This window comes from Terrapene carolina, unplaced genomic scaffold, assembly GCF_002925995.2.
Source record: "Terrapene carolina triunguis isolate 2854851 unplaced genomic scaffold, T_m_triunguis-2.0 Scaffold31, whole genome shotgun sequence".
Taxonomy (NCBI): domain Eukaryota; kingdom Metazoa; phylum Chordata; order Testudines; family Emydidae; genus Terrapene; species Terrapene triunguis.
This window is the reverse complement of record NW_020664382.1, coordinates 10,079,150-10,097,782: the sequence shown is the minus strand read 5'-3', so window position 1 is coordinate 10,097,782 and position 18,633 is coordinate 10,079,150. Positions and strand designations below refer to the sequence as shown.

Here is an 18,633-nt window from a genome sequence, read left to right as displayed (position 1 = left end):
CCCTCCTGCCCCGTACATCAGCTTCCCAGTGAGCATCATGCCCCGTCTACTTCAGCACCGTCCTAACCCATGGCTTTGAAAGACAAATCATCCAAAGGGACTGGGAAAGCCTCTAAGAAGAGTTCTTCTTCTCTTTGAGGCAGTAGCTTTCCCAGGAGATCTCAGTCTCTGCAAAAGTTGACCATTTTGGAGCCCACAGGTGATGGTCTGGGTACTGTTGAGGCTCCAGGCTCCTCCAATACCAGTAGTGCTCCCAAAACCTGATCTCATTGAGGAGCCACTGTTCCAAGCTGGTTTTGGTACCTAAACCATCTTCACTACAGTCTAAGCTCAACCAGAGTAGCAGGGAAACCCCTGGCTTCTGAGAAGACTGTACCATCTGATCTTACTTTTCAATCTCTGGTGCCTAGCCACGTGACTCCCTTAGTACTGCAGAAGTCTAAGTGGCCTCATACTACTCAGTGTTCGAGACTGTCAACATCATCAGTACCGATGATTTCTATTACAAAGGACTCATTGACGCAGGCCCCACTTTTGGTTCCGACAACTCAAGTATTGCAAGAGCTTAGGTACTCCAGGGATCTGCATGTCTCCAATGAGCCAGCGTCTCCCTTCTTAATGGGTTGTGTGTGCCTGTTGGTACCAAGATTGTCATAGTCATGAGAATTACAACTTTCTCTGGTACCATCCCCTTCCTTACCAGAGCTTCCTTAAATGCTGTAACAATTAGACAGGAACAGGTTCATGACTCTAGCAAATCTAGTGGCAGAGATTCAAATAAGCCCAAGACATCCACAAGCAATTGTATCCAGTTACTGGGAGACATGGCAGCTTGTGCCTTGTGACACAGCCTGCCAGATTATATCTCCACTGCTTCCAGGGGTGAGTCAGAACAATTTATAGTCCAAACAGACCAGTCTAGACAGACTGGTGTTGGTCCCTCAAAAAGGTGGGATGCCCTCAGTTGATGGAAGGATCCTCACAACATCTGTGTAGGTGTTCCGTTCATTCAGCATCCTCCAATCATTACCATAACAGATGAGTCTTCTAGGATGGGAAGCTATTTAGGGATGCACAGCATTCAGAGCAGGTTGTCTACACAAGAAGCTCATTTGCACATCAGCCTCCTGGAGCTGAAGGCGGTCAGGAATGGCTGCTTATACTTTCTGCCATTAATCAAGAGCACATCCATCAAAATCATAACAGGCATTGTAGCCTACATGTTGTATATCAACCGGCAAAGGGAGTGGGGTGGCAGGGCAGAGATTCCCTTCTGTTTGTGCTGGAGCAGTGAGGCTATGGAACTGGTGAATTACCAGTCACGTTCTAATTTCCCCATCTTACCTCCCAGGCATACAAATCACCATGGCTGATGACCTCAGCCCGCATTTCTCTCCAGAATATGAATGGGAGTTGGACTTTTGTGGACTCTCGATCATATTTTTTCAAACTCAGTGGTTTCTGGAGGTGGACTTTTTTACCACTGTCGCCAGCAGGAAGTGCTGACGTTATCATTCAAGGGGAGTGTTGGGCCTTCCGTTTCTGGGAGATGCTGTCTTTGTTGCATGGACAAGGGGCCTCCTTTATGTGTTTCCTCCAACATTATTGTTATTGAAAGTGGTAAACAAGATAAGATAAAGTGAAGGTTATACTAATATCTCCAATGTGGCCCAGCAGGCTTGATACGCTTGCCTGATTCACCTTGTGGGTTGTCCATCAATCAATCTTCTGGCCATTCCCCACCTTCTTGCTTAACATGCTGGTCAAATTCTCCATCTCAACCTGAGAATTCTTTGCCTTAAGGCTTGGTTACTCCGAGGCTCGCAGGAATGGAAACTACTTGTACTACACAAGTGTAACAGGCGTTACTAAACAACAGAAAAATATCTACATGAGTTACTTACCTCCAGAAATGGTAGAGATTCCACCATTGGTGTATGTAACCATGTTTTTGTGACTCGTCTCTCCCTGCTGTCCTTAACCCTGATCTTTTAAAACTCAATAGTTATCTATGAGTTTTATCAGTGTACACTTGGCTGCTATAATGGCTTTCCATTCCTCATTGGGAGAACTTTAAAAATTTGCTCATCCCACAATGAAGAAGTTCCTTAAGAGATGGAAAGAGTTTTTCCTGCAGATTAGGGGACCTATCCCTATTTGGGATTTGAACGTTTTATGAGGACCCCCTCTTTAGCTTCCTCCGTCAGCTATCGATTAAAATGACATTCTTCGTTCGCTTGCTCATGTCTATTCCATTCCAGATGTGCGCATGCCCATGTGCCTGGTCGTCGGAGATTTTTGCCTTAGCGGTATCCGTAGGGTCAGCAGTAGCGCCCCTTGAGTGCCACGCTCATGCATTGGTATATCAGGTGCCGCTGGCCCTACACCCTCTCATTCCTTCTTACCACCTGTGGTGGTTAGTCGGAGCATCTTTCCTTTCATTAGAAGGCTAGCAGTTTCATTTCTACTGACTTAGAGCCATAGGGCCTTATAAATATTTTGTTTATAGTAGTTAGTGCTAAGTAGTTAACTGTAGTTAGGAGTTAGTCTCAGCGGGGACTTCATCCCAGGTGGGATATGCCCCAGTCTCCCGGGTTAAGCTCTGCGCGGACTTTAACAGGCCTATGCCTGTAAGTGACCCCCATAGCAGCTGCCTCAAGTGCTTGGGGGAATCACACGTGAAGGACAAGTGCCGTATTTGTAAAATCTTTCGGCCCAGGACTCAGAAGGAGCAGGATATTTGTTTGCGGTTTCTCCTCATGGAGTCTTCCCTTCGCCCGGCTTTTGAGCTGTCCCACCAAAACTCGTGTAGTACTGCAGTGGCCTTATTGGAGCACGTGGGGCATGCCGGTGATGGCAATGCCCCCTTCGCACTGCTCATCTGCCGCTCCCTCGGAACAACAATTGATGGCACCGGACTCAGTACATGAGGCGCGATTGGAGGTCGAGGCAGAGGAGCTGCATCCACACCTAAACCTCCCTCCCCACAGTGGACGATGCCCCGGGGCCTCCCCTGGTGGTAAAATCATCGTCTTCATCCCTGGATGACGCGGTCTTGGGACCCTCGAGTGTCAGCCCGCGGGGCGATTTTAAAGAACAACAGGCCCTGCCTCGACGGATGGCCAAGAACTTGGGCCTAGAGGTGGAGGAGGTGGCCGAGCAGGCGGACACCTTGTTCAATGTCCTGTCAACCTCTACCCCTGCCCGTGTCGCACTGCCAGTGCATGACGGTTTTCTCAAAATTGCCAAGGCCCTCTGGCAAATGCCGTCAGCCATCCCTCCCACCTCCAAAAAGAAGTACTTTGTCCTGGCCAAAGGGTTCAAGTATGTTTATACCCACCATCCCCCTGGCTTGCTTGTTGTCTCTGCAAAAGATGAAAAAGACAAGCAGGTGCACACCAGCTCAACTCCCAAAAACAAAGAGGTCAAAAGACTGGACTTGTTTGGGAGGAAAATTTATTCATCTGCTTGCCTGCAATTCTGGGTGGCGACCATCAGGCCCTCCTAGGCAGATACAATTTTAACGGATGTGATTTTCGCTGTAAGTTCAAGGAGTTCCTCCTGCAGGGTTTGGCCCAAGAATTGAGCACCCTGGTTGAGGGCACCATGGCGGCTAGGTTCTCCCTCCAAATGGCGTGGGATGCGGCTGACTCGACAGCTAGGGTGGTCGTGTTGGAGGTGGTTATGAGGCCCAGCTCTTGGCTTCAGACCACTGGCCTCTGACAAGAGATGCAGACCTCAATCCAGGACCTCCCATTCAATGGGAGCTGGTTTTTTTTTTTTTTTTTGGAGCAGACAGATATGAGGCTGCGTGGGTTAAAGGACACTTGAGCCACCCTCCTCCTCAGTTGAAGAGGCTGAGAACCTCCTGCACCTGGTGGTGGTGGAGGAGGGAGGTCCCTTTGGACATGTCTGAAAAGGGGTTCTACTCCTGTTATTTCCTAATCCCAAAAGCAAAAAGGGGCCTTAGACCCATTCTGCACTTGCGACGCCTCAACAAATCTCTAAAGAAGTTGAAGTTTTGCATGGTCTCCCTGGTCTCCATCATCCCCTCCCTGGATCCGGGAGACTGGTACACCGCCCTCAGCTTGAAGGATGCTTATTTCCATATTCCAAGGTCACGGATGTTTCCTCCATTTCATAGTGGGCGGATACCATTTCCAATTCACCACACTCCCCTTTGGCCTGTCATCGGCCTCATGGATCTTCACAAAATGTATGGCGCCAGAGGCTGCTTACCTGAGATGTCGAGGGGTCCAGGTCTTCCTGTATCTTGATGATTGGCTCATCAAGGACAGGTCTCGGAAACAAGTGCAGAGATGCTTCGATCTTGTGCGTTCCACCTGCTGCAACCTGGGCCTGTGGGGGAAACAAGACAAAGTCCACCTTAAGGACAGTCCAATGAATAGAGTTCGTTGGGGCGGTTCTTGACTCCACGCGAGCCAGAACCTTCCTTCCAGAGGTGCGTTTTCAGGCCATGTCAGACCTGATCTCCCATGTGAAGAACCACCGGTTCATCCTGGCTCACACCTGCCTGTGGTTGTTGGGCCACATGGCCGCCTGTCCATACATGGCCAGTCATGCCTGGCTCCATCTCCGGCCTCTGCAAGCATGGCTGGCATTGGTTTACATCCCCAACAGGCACTACCTAGACCAGGTAGTCAGGGTGCCGGATTACATCCCATTGTCCCTGGATTGGTGGATGATCCCCGGGTTGGTGTTGCAGGGAGTTCCCTTGGCGACCCAGGCCCCATTGCTTACCCTGGTCTCTGATGCTTCAGACCTGGGCTGGGGAGCCCACCTGGGTGAGTTCAGCATGCAAGGCTGCTGGCTGCGAGACGATCTGGCCTCCATATCAATGTCAGGGAGCTCAAAGTGGTTCGTCTGGCCTGCCAGGCTTTCTTGTCCCACCTGAGGGGCAAGGTGGTGCAGGTCCTTGCGTACAATACCACCGCCATGTATTATATCAACAGGCAGGGCAGAGCCAGATGGTCTGCCCTTTGCTAAGAAGGTCTCCGCCTTTGGGACTTGTGTGTGGTAGGCCATTCATCTGGTAGCCACGCATCTGCCTGGGACCAGGAATGTGATTGCAGATCACCTCAGCAGGACTTTCTCATCTTGCCACAAGTGAGCGCTCCATCTGGAAGCAGTCAGTATTATCTTCCGGAAGTGGGGGACTCCCCAGGTGGACTTGTTCCTGTTCCGTCCGAACAGGAAATGCCATGTGTTCTGTTCCATCCGGGGGATGGACAGGGGTTCCCTCTCAGATGCTTGCCTGCTCCCGTGGTAGGGGCCCTGATGTACACCTTGCTGCCAGTGCCGTTGATCCACAGAGTCCTCATGAAGTCAAACAGGACAGGGCGAAGATTATCCTGATAGCCCTAGAGTGGCCTCACCAAAACTCGTTCAGCACGCTGCTGGACCTTTCGATAGCCGCCCCGCTGCAGCTACCTCTCTGGCAGGACCTGCTGTCAAAAACCATGGCAGTCTTCTGTACCCCAACTTGGTGGTGTTGCACTTGGCAGCATGGCTGAATGCAGAAGAGCGTGAATGCATGGCCCCGGTTCAACAGGTCTTGTTGGGTAGCAGAAAGCCCTCCACCAGAACAACTTAACTGATCAATTGGAAAAGGTTCACGTGCTGGGCTTCGGAATGACATACGTGGGCCGAGCAGGCCTCACTGCAGGTGATCCTGGATTATCTTCTGCACCTCAAGCTCCAGGGCTTGTCCCTGTAATCGATCAGGGTCCACCTAGCCCTCGTGCTGAATTTCATGCTGTCGAGGCTCATGGGGCCTCCCTTTGAACCTCTGGCTTTCTGCTCTCATCTCCTGGAAGGTTTTGTTGTTGATTGCGGAAACATCTGCCTGCAGGGTATTTGAGATCAGGGCGCTTATTTCAGAACTGGCCTTCTACATCGACAGGACAAAGCCATTTCGCAAGTCAACGCAGCTGTTCGTTGCAGTGGCAGACAGGATGAAAGGTCGCCCAGTATCTGCTCAAAGGATTTCATTCTGGATCACGGCCTGCATCCGCTACCACTATGAGCTAGCAAAAGTGCCTCCACCAGCAATAGTCAAGGCGCACGCAACTAGAGCGCAAGTGTCATCAGCGGCCTTCCTGGCTCAGGTGCCGAGCCAAGAGATCTGTAGAGCTGCTGCCTGGTCATTTGTCCACGTGTTTACGTCCCATTATGCACTTACCCACTGCCACTGCCGACCCAAAGGATACCGCTAAGGCAAAAGTTTTTGATCGCATGTGGGCACATGCACACTGGAATGGAATGGAATGGAATGGACATGAGCAACAGTAGTTATGAAAAGGTAGGTAACCATTTTTTCTTGTAAGCCATTGCATTTGCCAGAAGAGATGGGGAAATACAGATGTTAATGGGGGACACCCTCCCTTTGTTACAGTATTCTTCAAAGACAAAGTACCGTTACAACCACATGCAAAATGTTTACCTCCAAGCTCTTGTCTGAATTTCATCTCAACCAAGTTATCCATCTCCTGGCTTTTTTATGAAAGGCAGCGTCCTGACTAGTCTTACCTTGGATGTCAGGAGGGTGCTAGCCTTTTATTTGGACAAAACCAAATCATTCAGAAAGTTTTCTAGATTGTTTGTCTCTACTGATGAAAGGTCTGTAGGGTCTGCAATGTCCAGAGGCTTTCAAGGTGGATTTCTAGTTGTATTATTTATCAATCTTCCAGTTTATACAACCTCTTCTTATGGTGTTGGCCCATTCCACAAGGCCTCTCTCTACCTCTGTCTCATTACTCAAACATGTTCCTATTCTGGAGATTTGCAAAGCTGCACCTTTGTCTTCAGTACATTCTTCTAAATCAGATGCATCCCTTGGAAATACAGTCTTGTCTTCAGTCATGGATTCGGCTCTGAAGCTCCCTTCTCCAGTTGTGAGCACTGCTTGGTAGTCACTTGAATTTGAGTATGCGTAGGAACACTACTCAAAGGAATGGTTACTCAGCTTGTGCAGTAACGGCAGTTATTTGAGATGAGTCCCTATGGGTGCTCCTCTACCCACCTCCTTCCCCTTTAAGAGTTTCTTCAGTGGGACTTTGTGATGGAAAAGGAAGTTAGGGTAGCTCACCCTCAAACATAGGGTACATGTTCAGGCTAAACAGGTACTTCTACCAGAAATCTTTGATCAAGGTCGCACGGGGCACGTGCACACCTGAAGTGGAGCTCCCGTGAGGGGACACATCTGGAACTCCATTACTGAACAAGATGTGTAAACTCTCCTTATGACCCTCTGTTATGATCAAACACTGTTTGAGACTACCATATGTACCTCATTACTTAAGAATAATGGATTATGGATGCAATTATATAGCCTTTACTTTGTCCTGCTTTTGTAGGTTTGGCAGACTCTTCATGTGTTCTCACTATAGTATTGATATTTTAGTTCTATAAAAATATTTAGAAAGAAATGAGACCACTGAGTCATGACCAGGTCCTGTGGATAATTGCAGAAAATTTTGAAGCCTGTGGGAAATACTAGCAGTATTTACAAGGGAACTCTTATTTTTTCCCCAAGGATTTTAACTGCATTTCTGCAGCAGAGAGAGAAGGATTTGAGTTGAATTTTAAGTTACTTTGTTATGGCCTATTTAAAATTGTACATACACATACTGAAATTACTATAGTAAATTGTCAGCTAGGAGCGTCCAGCCCACATAAGCTTCCTCCAGAGCTTTTAAACTTTGGTTAGATGGACAAACCCAGTTTGGGGCAAAGGACAACCTGCTAAACAGAGGTCAGGCACTTGATGTAGAAAACCATTACAAAGGAGTTGGGTTAGAACTGCACAATTCAAGTCCATTTTCCCTCTTTAGCTAGTACCAAAATGGAAAGTAATTAGTTGTTTTTACTGTTGCTCTTGTTTTTGCAAGGCTAGGTTGAAGGCAGTCTTTTTTGTTGGTATCTACATATTTTTTCCCCTGCCAGTCTTGGTGATACTATCAGTGCAAGTATGAGACAAAGGTTGGATTTTATTGTTTAAGGAGGGGTGTCTTCCATTCTGTTCCCATGTGTCTGCACCCTCAAATCCTCATGTTAGGGCTTCAACATTTTAGAAGGACCATCCTTGAATTTTTGTACTGATGTGCTGGGTGCTCAGTACTCTTGGAAATTGAGCTTCTGATTTAGGTGCCCAAGTATGGATTAACTTTAGGCACCTATTTTTGAAATTCTTGGCCAGGATAGTGCTGTTGTAAGGTAAACTTGCAAATGTGATACAGATTGACCATGTGCATTTTCCCATTCTATTTTTACCTGTAGAGTTTATCTGTGCACCTACCCAAGTAACTTCTAAAGGAAATGTGCTGTAAGTGCAATCATTCTTTTCCCGTGCTCCTGCTGTTCTGTATAAAAATACTTGGATTTCCTTCCTTAAAAAGGAAACCTTTGCCTTACAAAAGCCTGCTCTATAAATTGCGACTACACATTCATACTTGTGGGATTGATGCCTCCCGGCACTAAGCTGTGGAATTTTAGAGAGAGCGGTGTTCATTGGAGCCAGTCATCTCCCCCCCACCTCTTGTGAGGGATTCAGAGAGTAGGAAAAGGGGTGTGGCCCCAGCCCTTTGTCAGAGTAATCTGATTCTAGCACTATTGACTCCATTGAACCAGAAATAGCTCTGTGCCCACTATAAGGTGCCCAGTCCATCTGGATTGACTGAATCCACTGCCTAGGATGTTCACCAGAGTCCATGATGCTGTTACTTGAAGAAGTGGTCCAGTGTCCATTATACACAGCATTAGGTGATCCACACTGTTGTCGGGTCGTTGAGTCTGGAGCCAAGGTTTTGGCACTTGACTAATGTGCTACTTGCATGAAGTGGTCCAGCAGTAGTAAAAGTGATCTCTGGATCCTTGCGGGGTGACAGTCTGGTGCCAAGGATCTTGCATAACTGACTCTAGTAAGCCACTTGCTTAAAGTCACTTGTCCCACAGTGCAGGTGGCATTAAGGTCCCTGGTTCCAATAGTGCCAACAACTCTGGTGAACTCACAGGCTGGGCCTGGGGATCAACTTTATTTCCAATCCCCTTTTTTGTATACATTGTGGTACAGTCTTTTATTATATGATCATTTGCTATCTTTTCCACAGGACCCCTGCCTCATTCAGTACAGTTCAGTGAATGAGACTGTTGTTTGTAGGATCCCTCTTTCGTTTGTGGCAGAAGTTGGAGGGTAAACGAGGTTGGGGGCTTCAGGAAGAGAAAGGGCAGTCTCGTGATTCAGGCAGTTGAATGCCACCCTGGGGAACTGATTTCTATCCCTGCCTGTGCCACAGAGTTTGTATGTGATGCTAAGCAAGTCACTTCAACCATATTTCCACAGATGATCACTAATTAGTATACCTTGTTTTCTGGATGCCCAATTTGAGACCCTAGAGTCTGATTTACATAAGTGCTGAGTACTCACAGCTGCACCTGAAGTCAACAGGACCTGTGCTTTGAACATTAAAAGTGCTGTATAATGCTAAGTTCTTGGTGGGGACAAGGAGAACTGGGTCCTATGCATCTCAGATTGGGCACCCAAAATCAATGGTTATATCCAATAATTAGTATTCACTGTAGATAGAAAAATACCTTAACTGGAAATATTTTTTGGAGATTTAGGTTTTAGTACTAAGCAACAGTCCACATCAGTTTACCAATACAATATGCAACTAAGTGGAGGAAAGGAGAGACTATGGAAGTAAAACTTAAAAATATGTTAAAATTGTTTATGAATGAAGGAGTCAATGTAGCATAGTGAGCTTGTGGATAAAGAGGGTATTTGTAGTCTGTGTGTGTGTGGGTGTGGTGTTTTTTTTTTTTTTAGAGAGAGAGAGTGCGAAATTCATTTGTTTGAAGCTGCGTCAACCGATTATATTGCACCACTAAGTCTTACGCTTGTTTAATCTACATAGCCCCCTGCCTCTAGCCTAGTCTATCTCTGCCATCTGGAGAATTCCAGGTTAATCACAACTTGATTTTACTGCCATCTGCTTAATTTAACATTGCTCTTTCCTGCCTCTACAGTCTTTCTTCTTATCCTCCTCTGTGACCTCCCCTCATCCTAATTGTCCCATCAGTCATTCCTTGCCAGCTCCATGTCAGTTTCTTGAGCCTCTCCTACCCTGATGTCCTCCAGTTCCGCCATCCATCTTAAAAGCCTGTAAAACAGTCTCACAATTTAGTACAAAATGAACAAAAAATCCACAAGCATTTTTAAATTATCTGAGCCCTCCATATCATATGAATGTGCATGTAACTTGAATAACTGCATTTTCTTTGTCGAGTGCTTGCACATGTCCATTCCACTTCGTGTGTGAATACAAGTGCACTGAAGCCGGAGATATTTTTCCCACACTAGAACTTGTTGGGGTTGTGCATGTGCCCATGACGATCTGCTAGGCAAGGGTATAAAGGGGCACAGATCCCTCAACACCTGTGCCCAACCCCCTCGTTCCTTCTCACTGCCTGTGGTCAGCATTCAGAGCATGTGTGAGCTAGTCATGCTCTTTCCCACTTTCTCTTTAGAGAAAGTTTTTCTAAATGTTGTTGTTGTTGTTGTTGTAATTGTAGTAGTAGTACATAAGTAGTTTTTAGCATAGTTCTAATTAATGGTACATTTAAAAAAAAAAAGTTGTTGTTTCCTTTGAGCTTTAAGCTCGGTACTGGGGCATACTTAAGTCCCCACGGTTTCACTGCTATTCTTGCTGTAACAAATTTATGCCAATCAGCGGTCCCCACTCTCACAGTTTAAAGTGTTTGGGAGAAGGGCACGTGAGGCATAAGTGCCCTATCTGTCGGTGGTTTAAGACCAGAATTAAAGAGTAGAGAGAAGTTCAGCTTTGACATTTCTTGGTGGAAGCAGCTTTGCATGCGCACACACCCAGAATCCTGCTGCTCAGTACACGGAGGTTCAGACTCTACTGAGCTCAGAGTGCACCACTACGCTTGGTGGCATCTCCTTGTTGCCATTGTCCATCTCCAGTACCGCACATGCAGCAGAAGTAGAGTACTTTGATCTCTTTTAGCCAGAAGAAGCCCTCTTCATCTTCAAGGGCTAGATGATCAACAGAATCACACAAGAAGACAACCAGTACTGAGGTTAGAGCTAAGCCAGCTCCAGCTAGGTGCTCCCTAATATTCCATTTGTAGTTTAGCAATGTAGAGCCATTGACTCCAGCATATAACGTGTTACTGTCGAGACTGCATCCATTTCCAGACCTTCTGTGACATTGACTTCACCTACGATGCATCTTATGCCCTTGGTACTGATGACACCTGAAGCATACATGGCAACCAGGACCACTTTTGCCTGTCTGTGCCAGACTCACCATTGATGCAGGATGAAGTTCAGATACTAATTATTCCTGCTACACAAGCTGTGGCACTGGGATCTCCTCAACGTTTACTCATTCAGCACCATTAGAGACCGGGCAGTTGTTGATGCCATAGTGACCAGATGCTCTTAATGGAGCAGATGTACAATATCTTGAGCAGGACCGCTGTCCAGTGTTGCATCACATTGGCCTTCAGATTATGCTTACTCTTAAGGTGGATTCATACCTTTGGGGATCCCATCACAGAAGGTCATATGCTTCTCCTCATTTGTGTAATAGCAGGTCCTAGGAGGGGATACTTCAGGGCTTGGCCCAAGTACCATATCATGTACAGCACTGGCCCTTTTGGAATCTTTTGGGGTTCCTCCAGACTCTATGCCGTATGTCTGTTACCATCAAGGCACTGTTCTCTACCCAGTACTGATCCAAATACCAAGCAAGCAGGTGATCTTATTCCTCCAGTGCCTGCTCCTTTTGGTATAGCACTTCAGCAGATAGCAGAACAGGTGGACTCTACAGTGCCCCCATTCAGCACTTTCTCATCATTCGCTGATGATGCCACTGTCTCTCAATCATCTTTTCCAGTTCCTGACATTCATAAGATGTACTAGGAACTTATGAAAAGTGTAGCCACCTCTGTTGGGAATACACGGTCTGCTCAAGTGACTATACCTGTTAATGAGGCCATGTTGGAACCTACCAAAATCCTTTTGGCACCCCCACCCCCCGTTGGCTGACACTCATTGCCGAAAGGACTGAAGAGGTTCCAAGTTTGTTCCCAGAGATGAGTACTTTGATTTGCACCCAAACGTAGGATCTTTGGTCACCATGGCCATGAATAAGAAGGTGAGACAAGGGTGACCTAAATCTACTCCCAAAGACAAAGATTCAAAGAATCTGAATTAGTTTGGGTAAGAGGTTTTATTCATTGTCGAGATTGCAATTTAGAATTTCAAATCAAACTCTGACATCCTCAAACTGTGTTATGGAATCCCATTTAGACCTAAAGTTGCTAGATGCTGCTGCTGCTAAAGAGGAGTACAGAGCTCTTGTTAGTGAGGGTAGCAAAAAAATTGTCATTACAGGCTGCAACATGAATTCAGCAGTTCAAATAATGGCAATGGTAATCACTGAGCACCATGTTTCCTGTTTGCAGTCATCTGGCATTCCTCTCCAAAGTCCAACAAACAACTGAGGATTTGCCCTTTGAAGACTCACATTTATTTTCAGAGAAAACAGATGAAGCTCTGCATTCTCTTAAAGATTCTAAGGCAACCCTAAAGTCTTTGGGCATTTATACTCTATGCTGTAAGAGAGAGCAATTCTAGTCTCAAGTCCAGCAGAGGTGTACCCATTTTATCCAGCAAGATAGCTGGACCAATTTAGGTGATGTCATAAGACTCAAAGGAGGAGATCTCTGCTACATCCAAACAATCTGTATTATGTAGCACTAAGCAGTCTATTTTGACTCCTTAGTCAAGGACATTGTACTGCTCTGATGTTCCCCTCCTTTTGGCTGCAAGTTGTTGCACATTCTAAGTAATTGATTGGACCCATATTACAACAGATGGATGGTTACTAAGCACTTTAAAACTATACCCACCACATCCCCAGTCTCTCTTCAGGAGCCATTCTCACTCTTATTCGAGAAGTTCAGTCTCTGTTTATAGTTAGGGGCCATAAGAGAGCTACTGCCTCAACATTGGGGGAAGGGATTCTATCATGTTTTCTCATTCCAAAGTTGAAGGGAGGCCTCACACCTATCACAGATTTGCAAAATCTCAACAGATACATTTAAAAAAAAATGTTTACTCTAGCATCTATTATCCCATCCCTAGGCCCCAGTGATTGGTTTGCTGCTCTCTAGTTAAAGAATGCCTACTTCCATGTGACCATTCACCAGAGCCACAGGAGGCTTTTACGGTTCATTGTAGCAGATGTTGATTATCACTTTATGGTCCTTCCTTCCCTTCAGCCTGTTGTCAGCACCTCAAGTCTTCACAAAGTGCATGACAGTGGTTGAGGCACATTTCAGAAAAGTGGGTGTCTTGGGGTACCCATTATCTGGACAAATGGTTGGTTTGAGGTCAATCCAGACAGCAAATGGAGATAGCCATAAAAAAAAAAATCCAATCTTTCTTTTGTTCTGTGGTCCTGTTGATCAATAAGGACAAGTCCATTCTTCTCACTGTGCAGAGAATCAAATTCATCAAAGTGTTTCTAAACACACTCTGGCTGTGATAGAATTTACCAGGTTTCAGACAATAGTAAACTTGTGCAAGGATTTCTAGACACATCCATGTACAACAGTGAGGAATTGCTTGAGCCTTCTAGGTCAGATGGCAGCTTGTATGTATGTGACTCAGCATAACAGACTTTGCCTCAAAGTCACGCAGAGGTGGCTGAAGTCGGTCCACTGTCCTTCTAGTGAGCCGCTGGACATGCGGACTCAGACCTGCAGATGTTTGTCATCCCTTGACTGGTGGATTAACCCTGCTAATTTATGCAGGGGAGTTCCCTTTTCCCCAAGTGTGCCCTCCCTCACCCTAGTCACAGATGCTTCATCTCTTGGATGTGGGGCTCAGTGAGAGGACTTTTCAGACTCAGGGACTCTGGTCAGGATCTCTCTCTCTCTCTCTCTCTCTCCCCCTTGTAAATGTTTGAGAGCTCTGAGCTATTTACCTGGCCTGTCAGGTATTTCTTCCACACATCAGAGGATATATGGTACAAGTACTTACGGACAACAGCACTATGTTCTATTTGAAAAAGCAGGGAGGTCCATATCAGACCCCCTTTACCAAGAGGCAGTGAGCCTTTGGACTTTCTGTTCAAGAACTCAATTATGCTCAAAAGCATCTAACCTCCTGGGGGTCCAAAACTGTATGGCAGACCACCTCATCAGAATGTTCAGCTGAGATCACGAATGGTCATTCAAACCTGACATGATATAGAATGCATTTTTCAGACTTGAGGAATGCCAGCAATAGACACCTTCGTCATCGAACAGAACAGGCAATGTCACCTTTTCTGGTCACAGCCTTTATCAGATGCCTTCCTACTGTCCGGGGGGAGGGGAGAACTTCCCCCCCTCGCCTGCTCCTCCATCCCCATGGTACCAAAGTATTGTGCAAAAACTGACAGGATCATGCCTTTCTAATTTTGATAGCACCTCCTGGTCTTGACAGCATTGGTTCTTGGACCCATTGAATCTCTCAGATTCATATCACATATCTGTCCCCCAGGTCTCAGACATAGTTTCATAGAACTATGGCCAGACACTATATCCAAACCCTCTCAGCCTACACTGTGGCTACTTGGATGCTCAGTAGGTAATTCCCCAGGAAGTTGTTTGTTCCTTTGGTGTTCAAAACATTCTCTTAAATATAGCGGGAAGCCTTCCACCAGGTATACGTACCTGAGGAAATGAAAGGTTTTCTGTGTAGTCCCAACGGAGAGCCTGTAAAGGAGAAGTGCCTCCCTTACAGTTTATTCTAGTTCACCTGCTTTACCTAATGGAAAAGGTCTCTGTCAGTTGTCTGAGAGTTCACTTGGCACCTGTCTCTGTATTCCATCCTCCTGTAGAAAAGGAAGATCTGGTGTTTTCCAACCCCCTATGGCTCTTAGATACCTGAAAGAATTACAGGCTTTTCCCTCCTATTAAGGGGCCCCACACCATCTTGGGATCAAAATTTGGTTGTGTCAGTATTAGTGGGCCCGCCTTTTGAGCTTATAGCTGTGTTCCTTTTTTCATTTCTCAATGAAGGTAGCATTCCTGGAGGCTGTTACTTCGGCCAGGAGAGTAACAGAACTTCAAACTTTGGTTGTTGGCCGTCCTTAAATGATGTTCTATACAGAAAAAGTTAATTTGTATCCACACCCTAAATTTCTCACTTAAGTGGTGTTGGATTTTCGTCGAATTCAGCCTACATACACTTACCAACTTTTTCCCCGAAACGTCACTCATAAAGATGAGGAAGAACTCTATACTTTGGATATCTGTAGGGCGTTAGCCTTTTATCTGGACAGAACTAGATATTTTAGTCGATCTTTGCAATTATTCATCCTTGGCTGACAGAATAAAGGGACAACTGGTTTCTTTGCAGATGAACTCCTTCTGGATCTCCTTCAGTATTCATCTGTGCTATGATATTGCTAAGGGCTTGTCTATATGAACATTCAGTTTGTGGCAAGCTGCGGTGTGAATCTACCTTGCACTAGCCTGCTGTGGACTAACTGTTCTTGTGGACCCTGCTGATTTGCATTAACAGTTCATCAATGCACTTTGATCAGTCCTGTTTCAAAGAGGTTTGCTGCATAACCATGCAGAATGCGCACATGCTGCCCCAAAATGCACCACTATGGGAGAAAGATCTCCTGCTTTGCCACACTAGTGTGCACATGTGAAGTGGAATGGACATGTGCAACACACCTCAAAGAACACCAGTTACTGAACAGGTTTGTAACGATTTTATCTTCTATAATAGCCCTTGTCTTCCCTTCAGTCTCCCAGTTTTTGTAAATTCACTCTTGCATTATGGATGTATGTAGTTTGTAATCTCTTCAGAGCAGGGACATTCTTCTTTGTGTCTGTCTGACAATCTAGCATGCTTATGGATGGTCAGCGAATAAATACAATAACCCAAATGTTCAACCAGTATCCTCACGTAATGTACTATTTCAGCAGTGTATTTTCTGTACTTAGGTATAGCAACAGAAATGGTACCAGTCTCCTCATGTCCATTATTACTTCACCCTCTGTTTAAGTTCTCCACAGTTGTTACACCATTCCAGACAGTATTTTGAAACTATATAAACTGACAGGTTTTCAGGGTATTTTGGTTAGGATTATAAAGTGCTCTGCTTTATCCATCTATGCTTACTACATCTTTTCCCCAGTTCCATTTACACAACAGTCACAAAGGCTATAGAAGTCACCGGCCCTGAAAAGGGAAGTGGCAAGGAAAAAGACATACGTTCCCCAATTCAGAAACATTTACTTACACAAAGCGGAGGAAAGGTACAATACCACAGAGGTACACAATACTGTGTGAAATCTGGATTTAATCTTATCTCTTGGAATACTGGCCTCAGTGAGAGTATAGTGTCTGGTATTAAATGTTTAATTTGTTAATGTAACTACTTAGGTAGACCATTCATTTAGCAATTTTATTGATCCTGTAGTAATTGCCTAAAACATGGCATCTTAATTACAGGACCATATTGATTAATTTTGGCATGCATATGCAGTATGTTGAATAAGAACTAGTTTTTCACTTATGGGTTCTGTTTTTCAAGTAAAACCTTAATTTTTCTGCTGTCAGGTTTTGAGATCTTATAACATTTGTACAAGAATAAATTAAAATTAGTGCTGCCTCACAAACAGCATTTGAGGAATCACTAAGGTGATGGCATAAATGGTACAAGGATGGAATTCTTCATTTGCAAGGCTTTTTTCATAGTTCAGTCTCCACATGACCACTCTTCAGGACATCTATAGAGGAATTTGATAAGTAGAATTGTGCAAAATAGTTCCAATGAATGACCTCAGAACTTCATTGTTTTGGATTTATCTAAAAGATTAGATTCCATAAGCCTGAAAAATGTTTTTCAGAAAGGTGAAATTTTTTGAGATTGGATGACTTTCATACGTTGTCCTGGCATCGCTTTTGAAATGTCAGCATTTTGTTCAGGTGAAAATAGTTTTTATTTAAATGTAAAAAGGTGGAGTTTTGCACACACCAAATCAAAATCAGCTCTTTGCAAAAAAGCTACACTTGAGTCTGCTGCTTTATCTCATCACTTTAAAATGTTATCTTTTTCAGGGTAAACAAAATATAGATCTGTTGGATTCAATATTTGTTTCAGCTTTGAAGAGTAGAACTATACTTTGAATTTCAGAGCACTAAAATGTACAGAGTCAATAACCATGTGTCTTTTTGCAGCAAAATGAAAAAGCGAACTTGCTAAAGGAGCGAGATCACATTTTGTCAACGTTGGGAGAGACAAAGCAGAATCTGACTGGACTTTGCCAGCAAGTATGTAAGGAAGCAGCATTGAGTCCTGAGCAAATACAGATACTTGCAAAGTATTCCACCTTGGATTGTCCACTTTCACTTTTAATTTCTGAAAGAGAACGAACGGCTCCTGACAGCAAGCCTGTGATCCCATTGTGTATAGAATTACCAAGTGGGCTTTCGGGTGCTGTATCGGCCAGTGAACAGAGTTCTTGCTATCCATGTGTAAGAGGCACATCTGATACCGCTTATAATGAAGTGCAGGAACTATGTCCAGTTTCTATGAAAACATCGGAGAAAACTTTACTTGTGGAACACTGTGGACAGGGTGGTGGCATCACAGATTTCTGTCAGCAGATGACTGACAAATGCACTACAGATGAATAAATCTGTTTTGTGATTGCCAACCTCAACCTTATGAGATTTAAAGTAAGGGTTTCAGCATTATTATAAAATGCCTTAAGTGAAGGGAAGGCAAAACTTTATATTTTGCAAGTGCATTAACTAGTATCTGTCCCTCTACATTACTCAGCAGACCTTTGGGTTTGTTTTATGTAATTTTGGGGCATAATTTTTTACGTCACTCTTAAGAAATGTGTCATCTCTAAAAGCTTGTATGAGAGCTCAGCCCTTTAGTGCAAACAAATGGGATTACTTCTAGTTGGATTAGAGAAACCAGCATCATGATGACTAGTGGAGTACTAGAACTACTTCCCTGATTTTGTGGCATCTCAACCCCAGATACTCTTTCAAAAATGTATTCTTGTTGTACAGTGACTTGCTAGCAGATGATCTTGTGCTTCCTTGTAAAATGTCTCATATGAGGGTCAGAAAACAAAGTATTTTGAAAGACTAAGACTACTTATAAATGTTACAATCATTGGGACCAGTGAAGATGTTTGAAAATAACTTTTAATCAGGATACCTTTATGGGTAAGCATAACTTTCAGTGCATTTTCAATGGCTTGTACTTTAATTCTAACCTTGTACAAAGTATAAAAAGAAAATGAGCCAGTTGGGTTTTGTTCATTACTTATTATGTAAAGAATAAACCCAATCTTTAAAATAAGACAAATGGGGGGAGGGGCGGGGGAAATAATCCCTGCTGTAGGGTTTTTTTTGCCTTGTGTTAGAGGCAAATTGTGTACAAATAATCCCTCATTGCTTAGCTGCTGTTCTGATACCAGACATTTTAAGTACCGAACCTCACAATAGAAAAAAATGCTTTGTTGGTTTACATAACAAAACATAGAAGAACCTTG

General features: G+C 44.7%; 1 protein-coding gene across 1 annotated transcript in view; it reads left to right on the top strand.

Moving 5' to 3' along the window:
• LOC112105891 (transcription regulator protein BACH1) overlaps nt 1–18,035 on the top strand; it is a 46,989-nt gene extending 28,954 nt beyond the window's left edge. Inside the window, exon 6 of the mRNA XM_024198881.3 lies at nt 17,300–18,035. Within this exon, the coding sequence (XP_024054649.2) occupies nt 17,300–17,758 (459 nt within the window). The 3' untranslated portion in view covers nt 17,759–18,035. The remainder of the gene's footprint in view (nt 1–17,299) is intronic.
• Nucleotides 18,036–18,633: the final 598 nt, after the last annotated feature.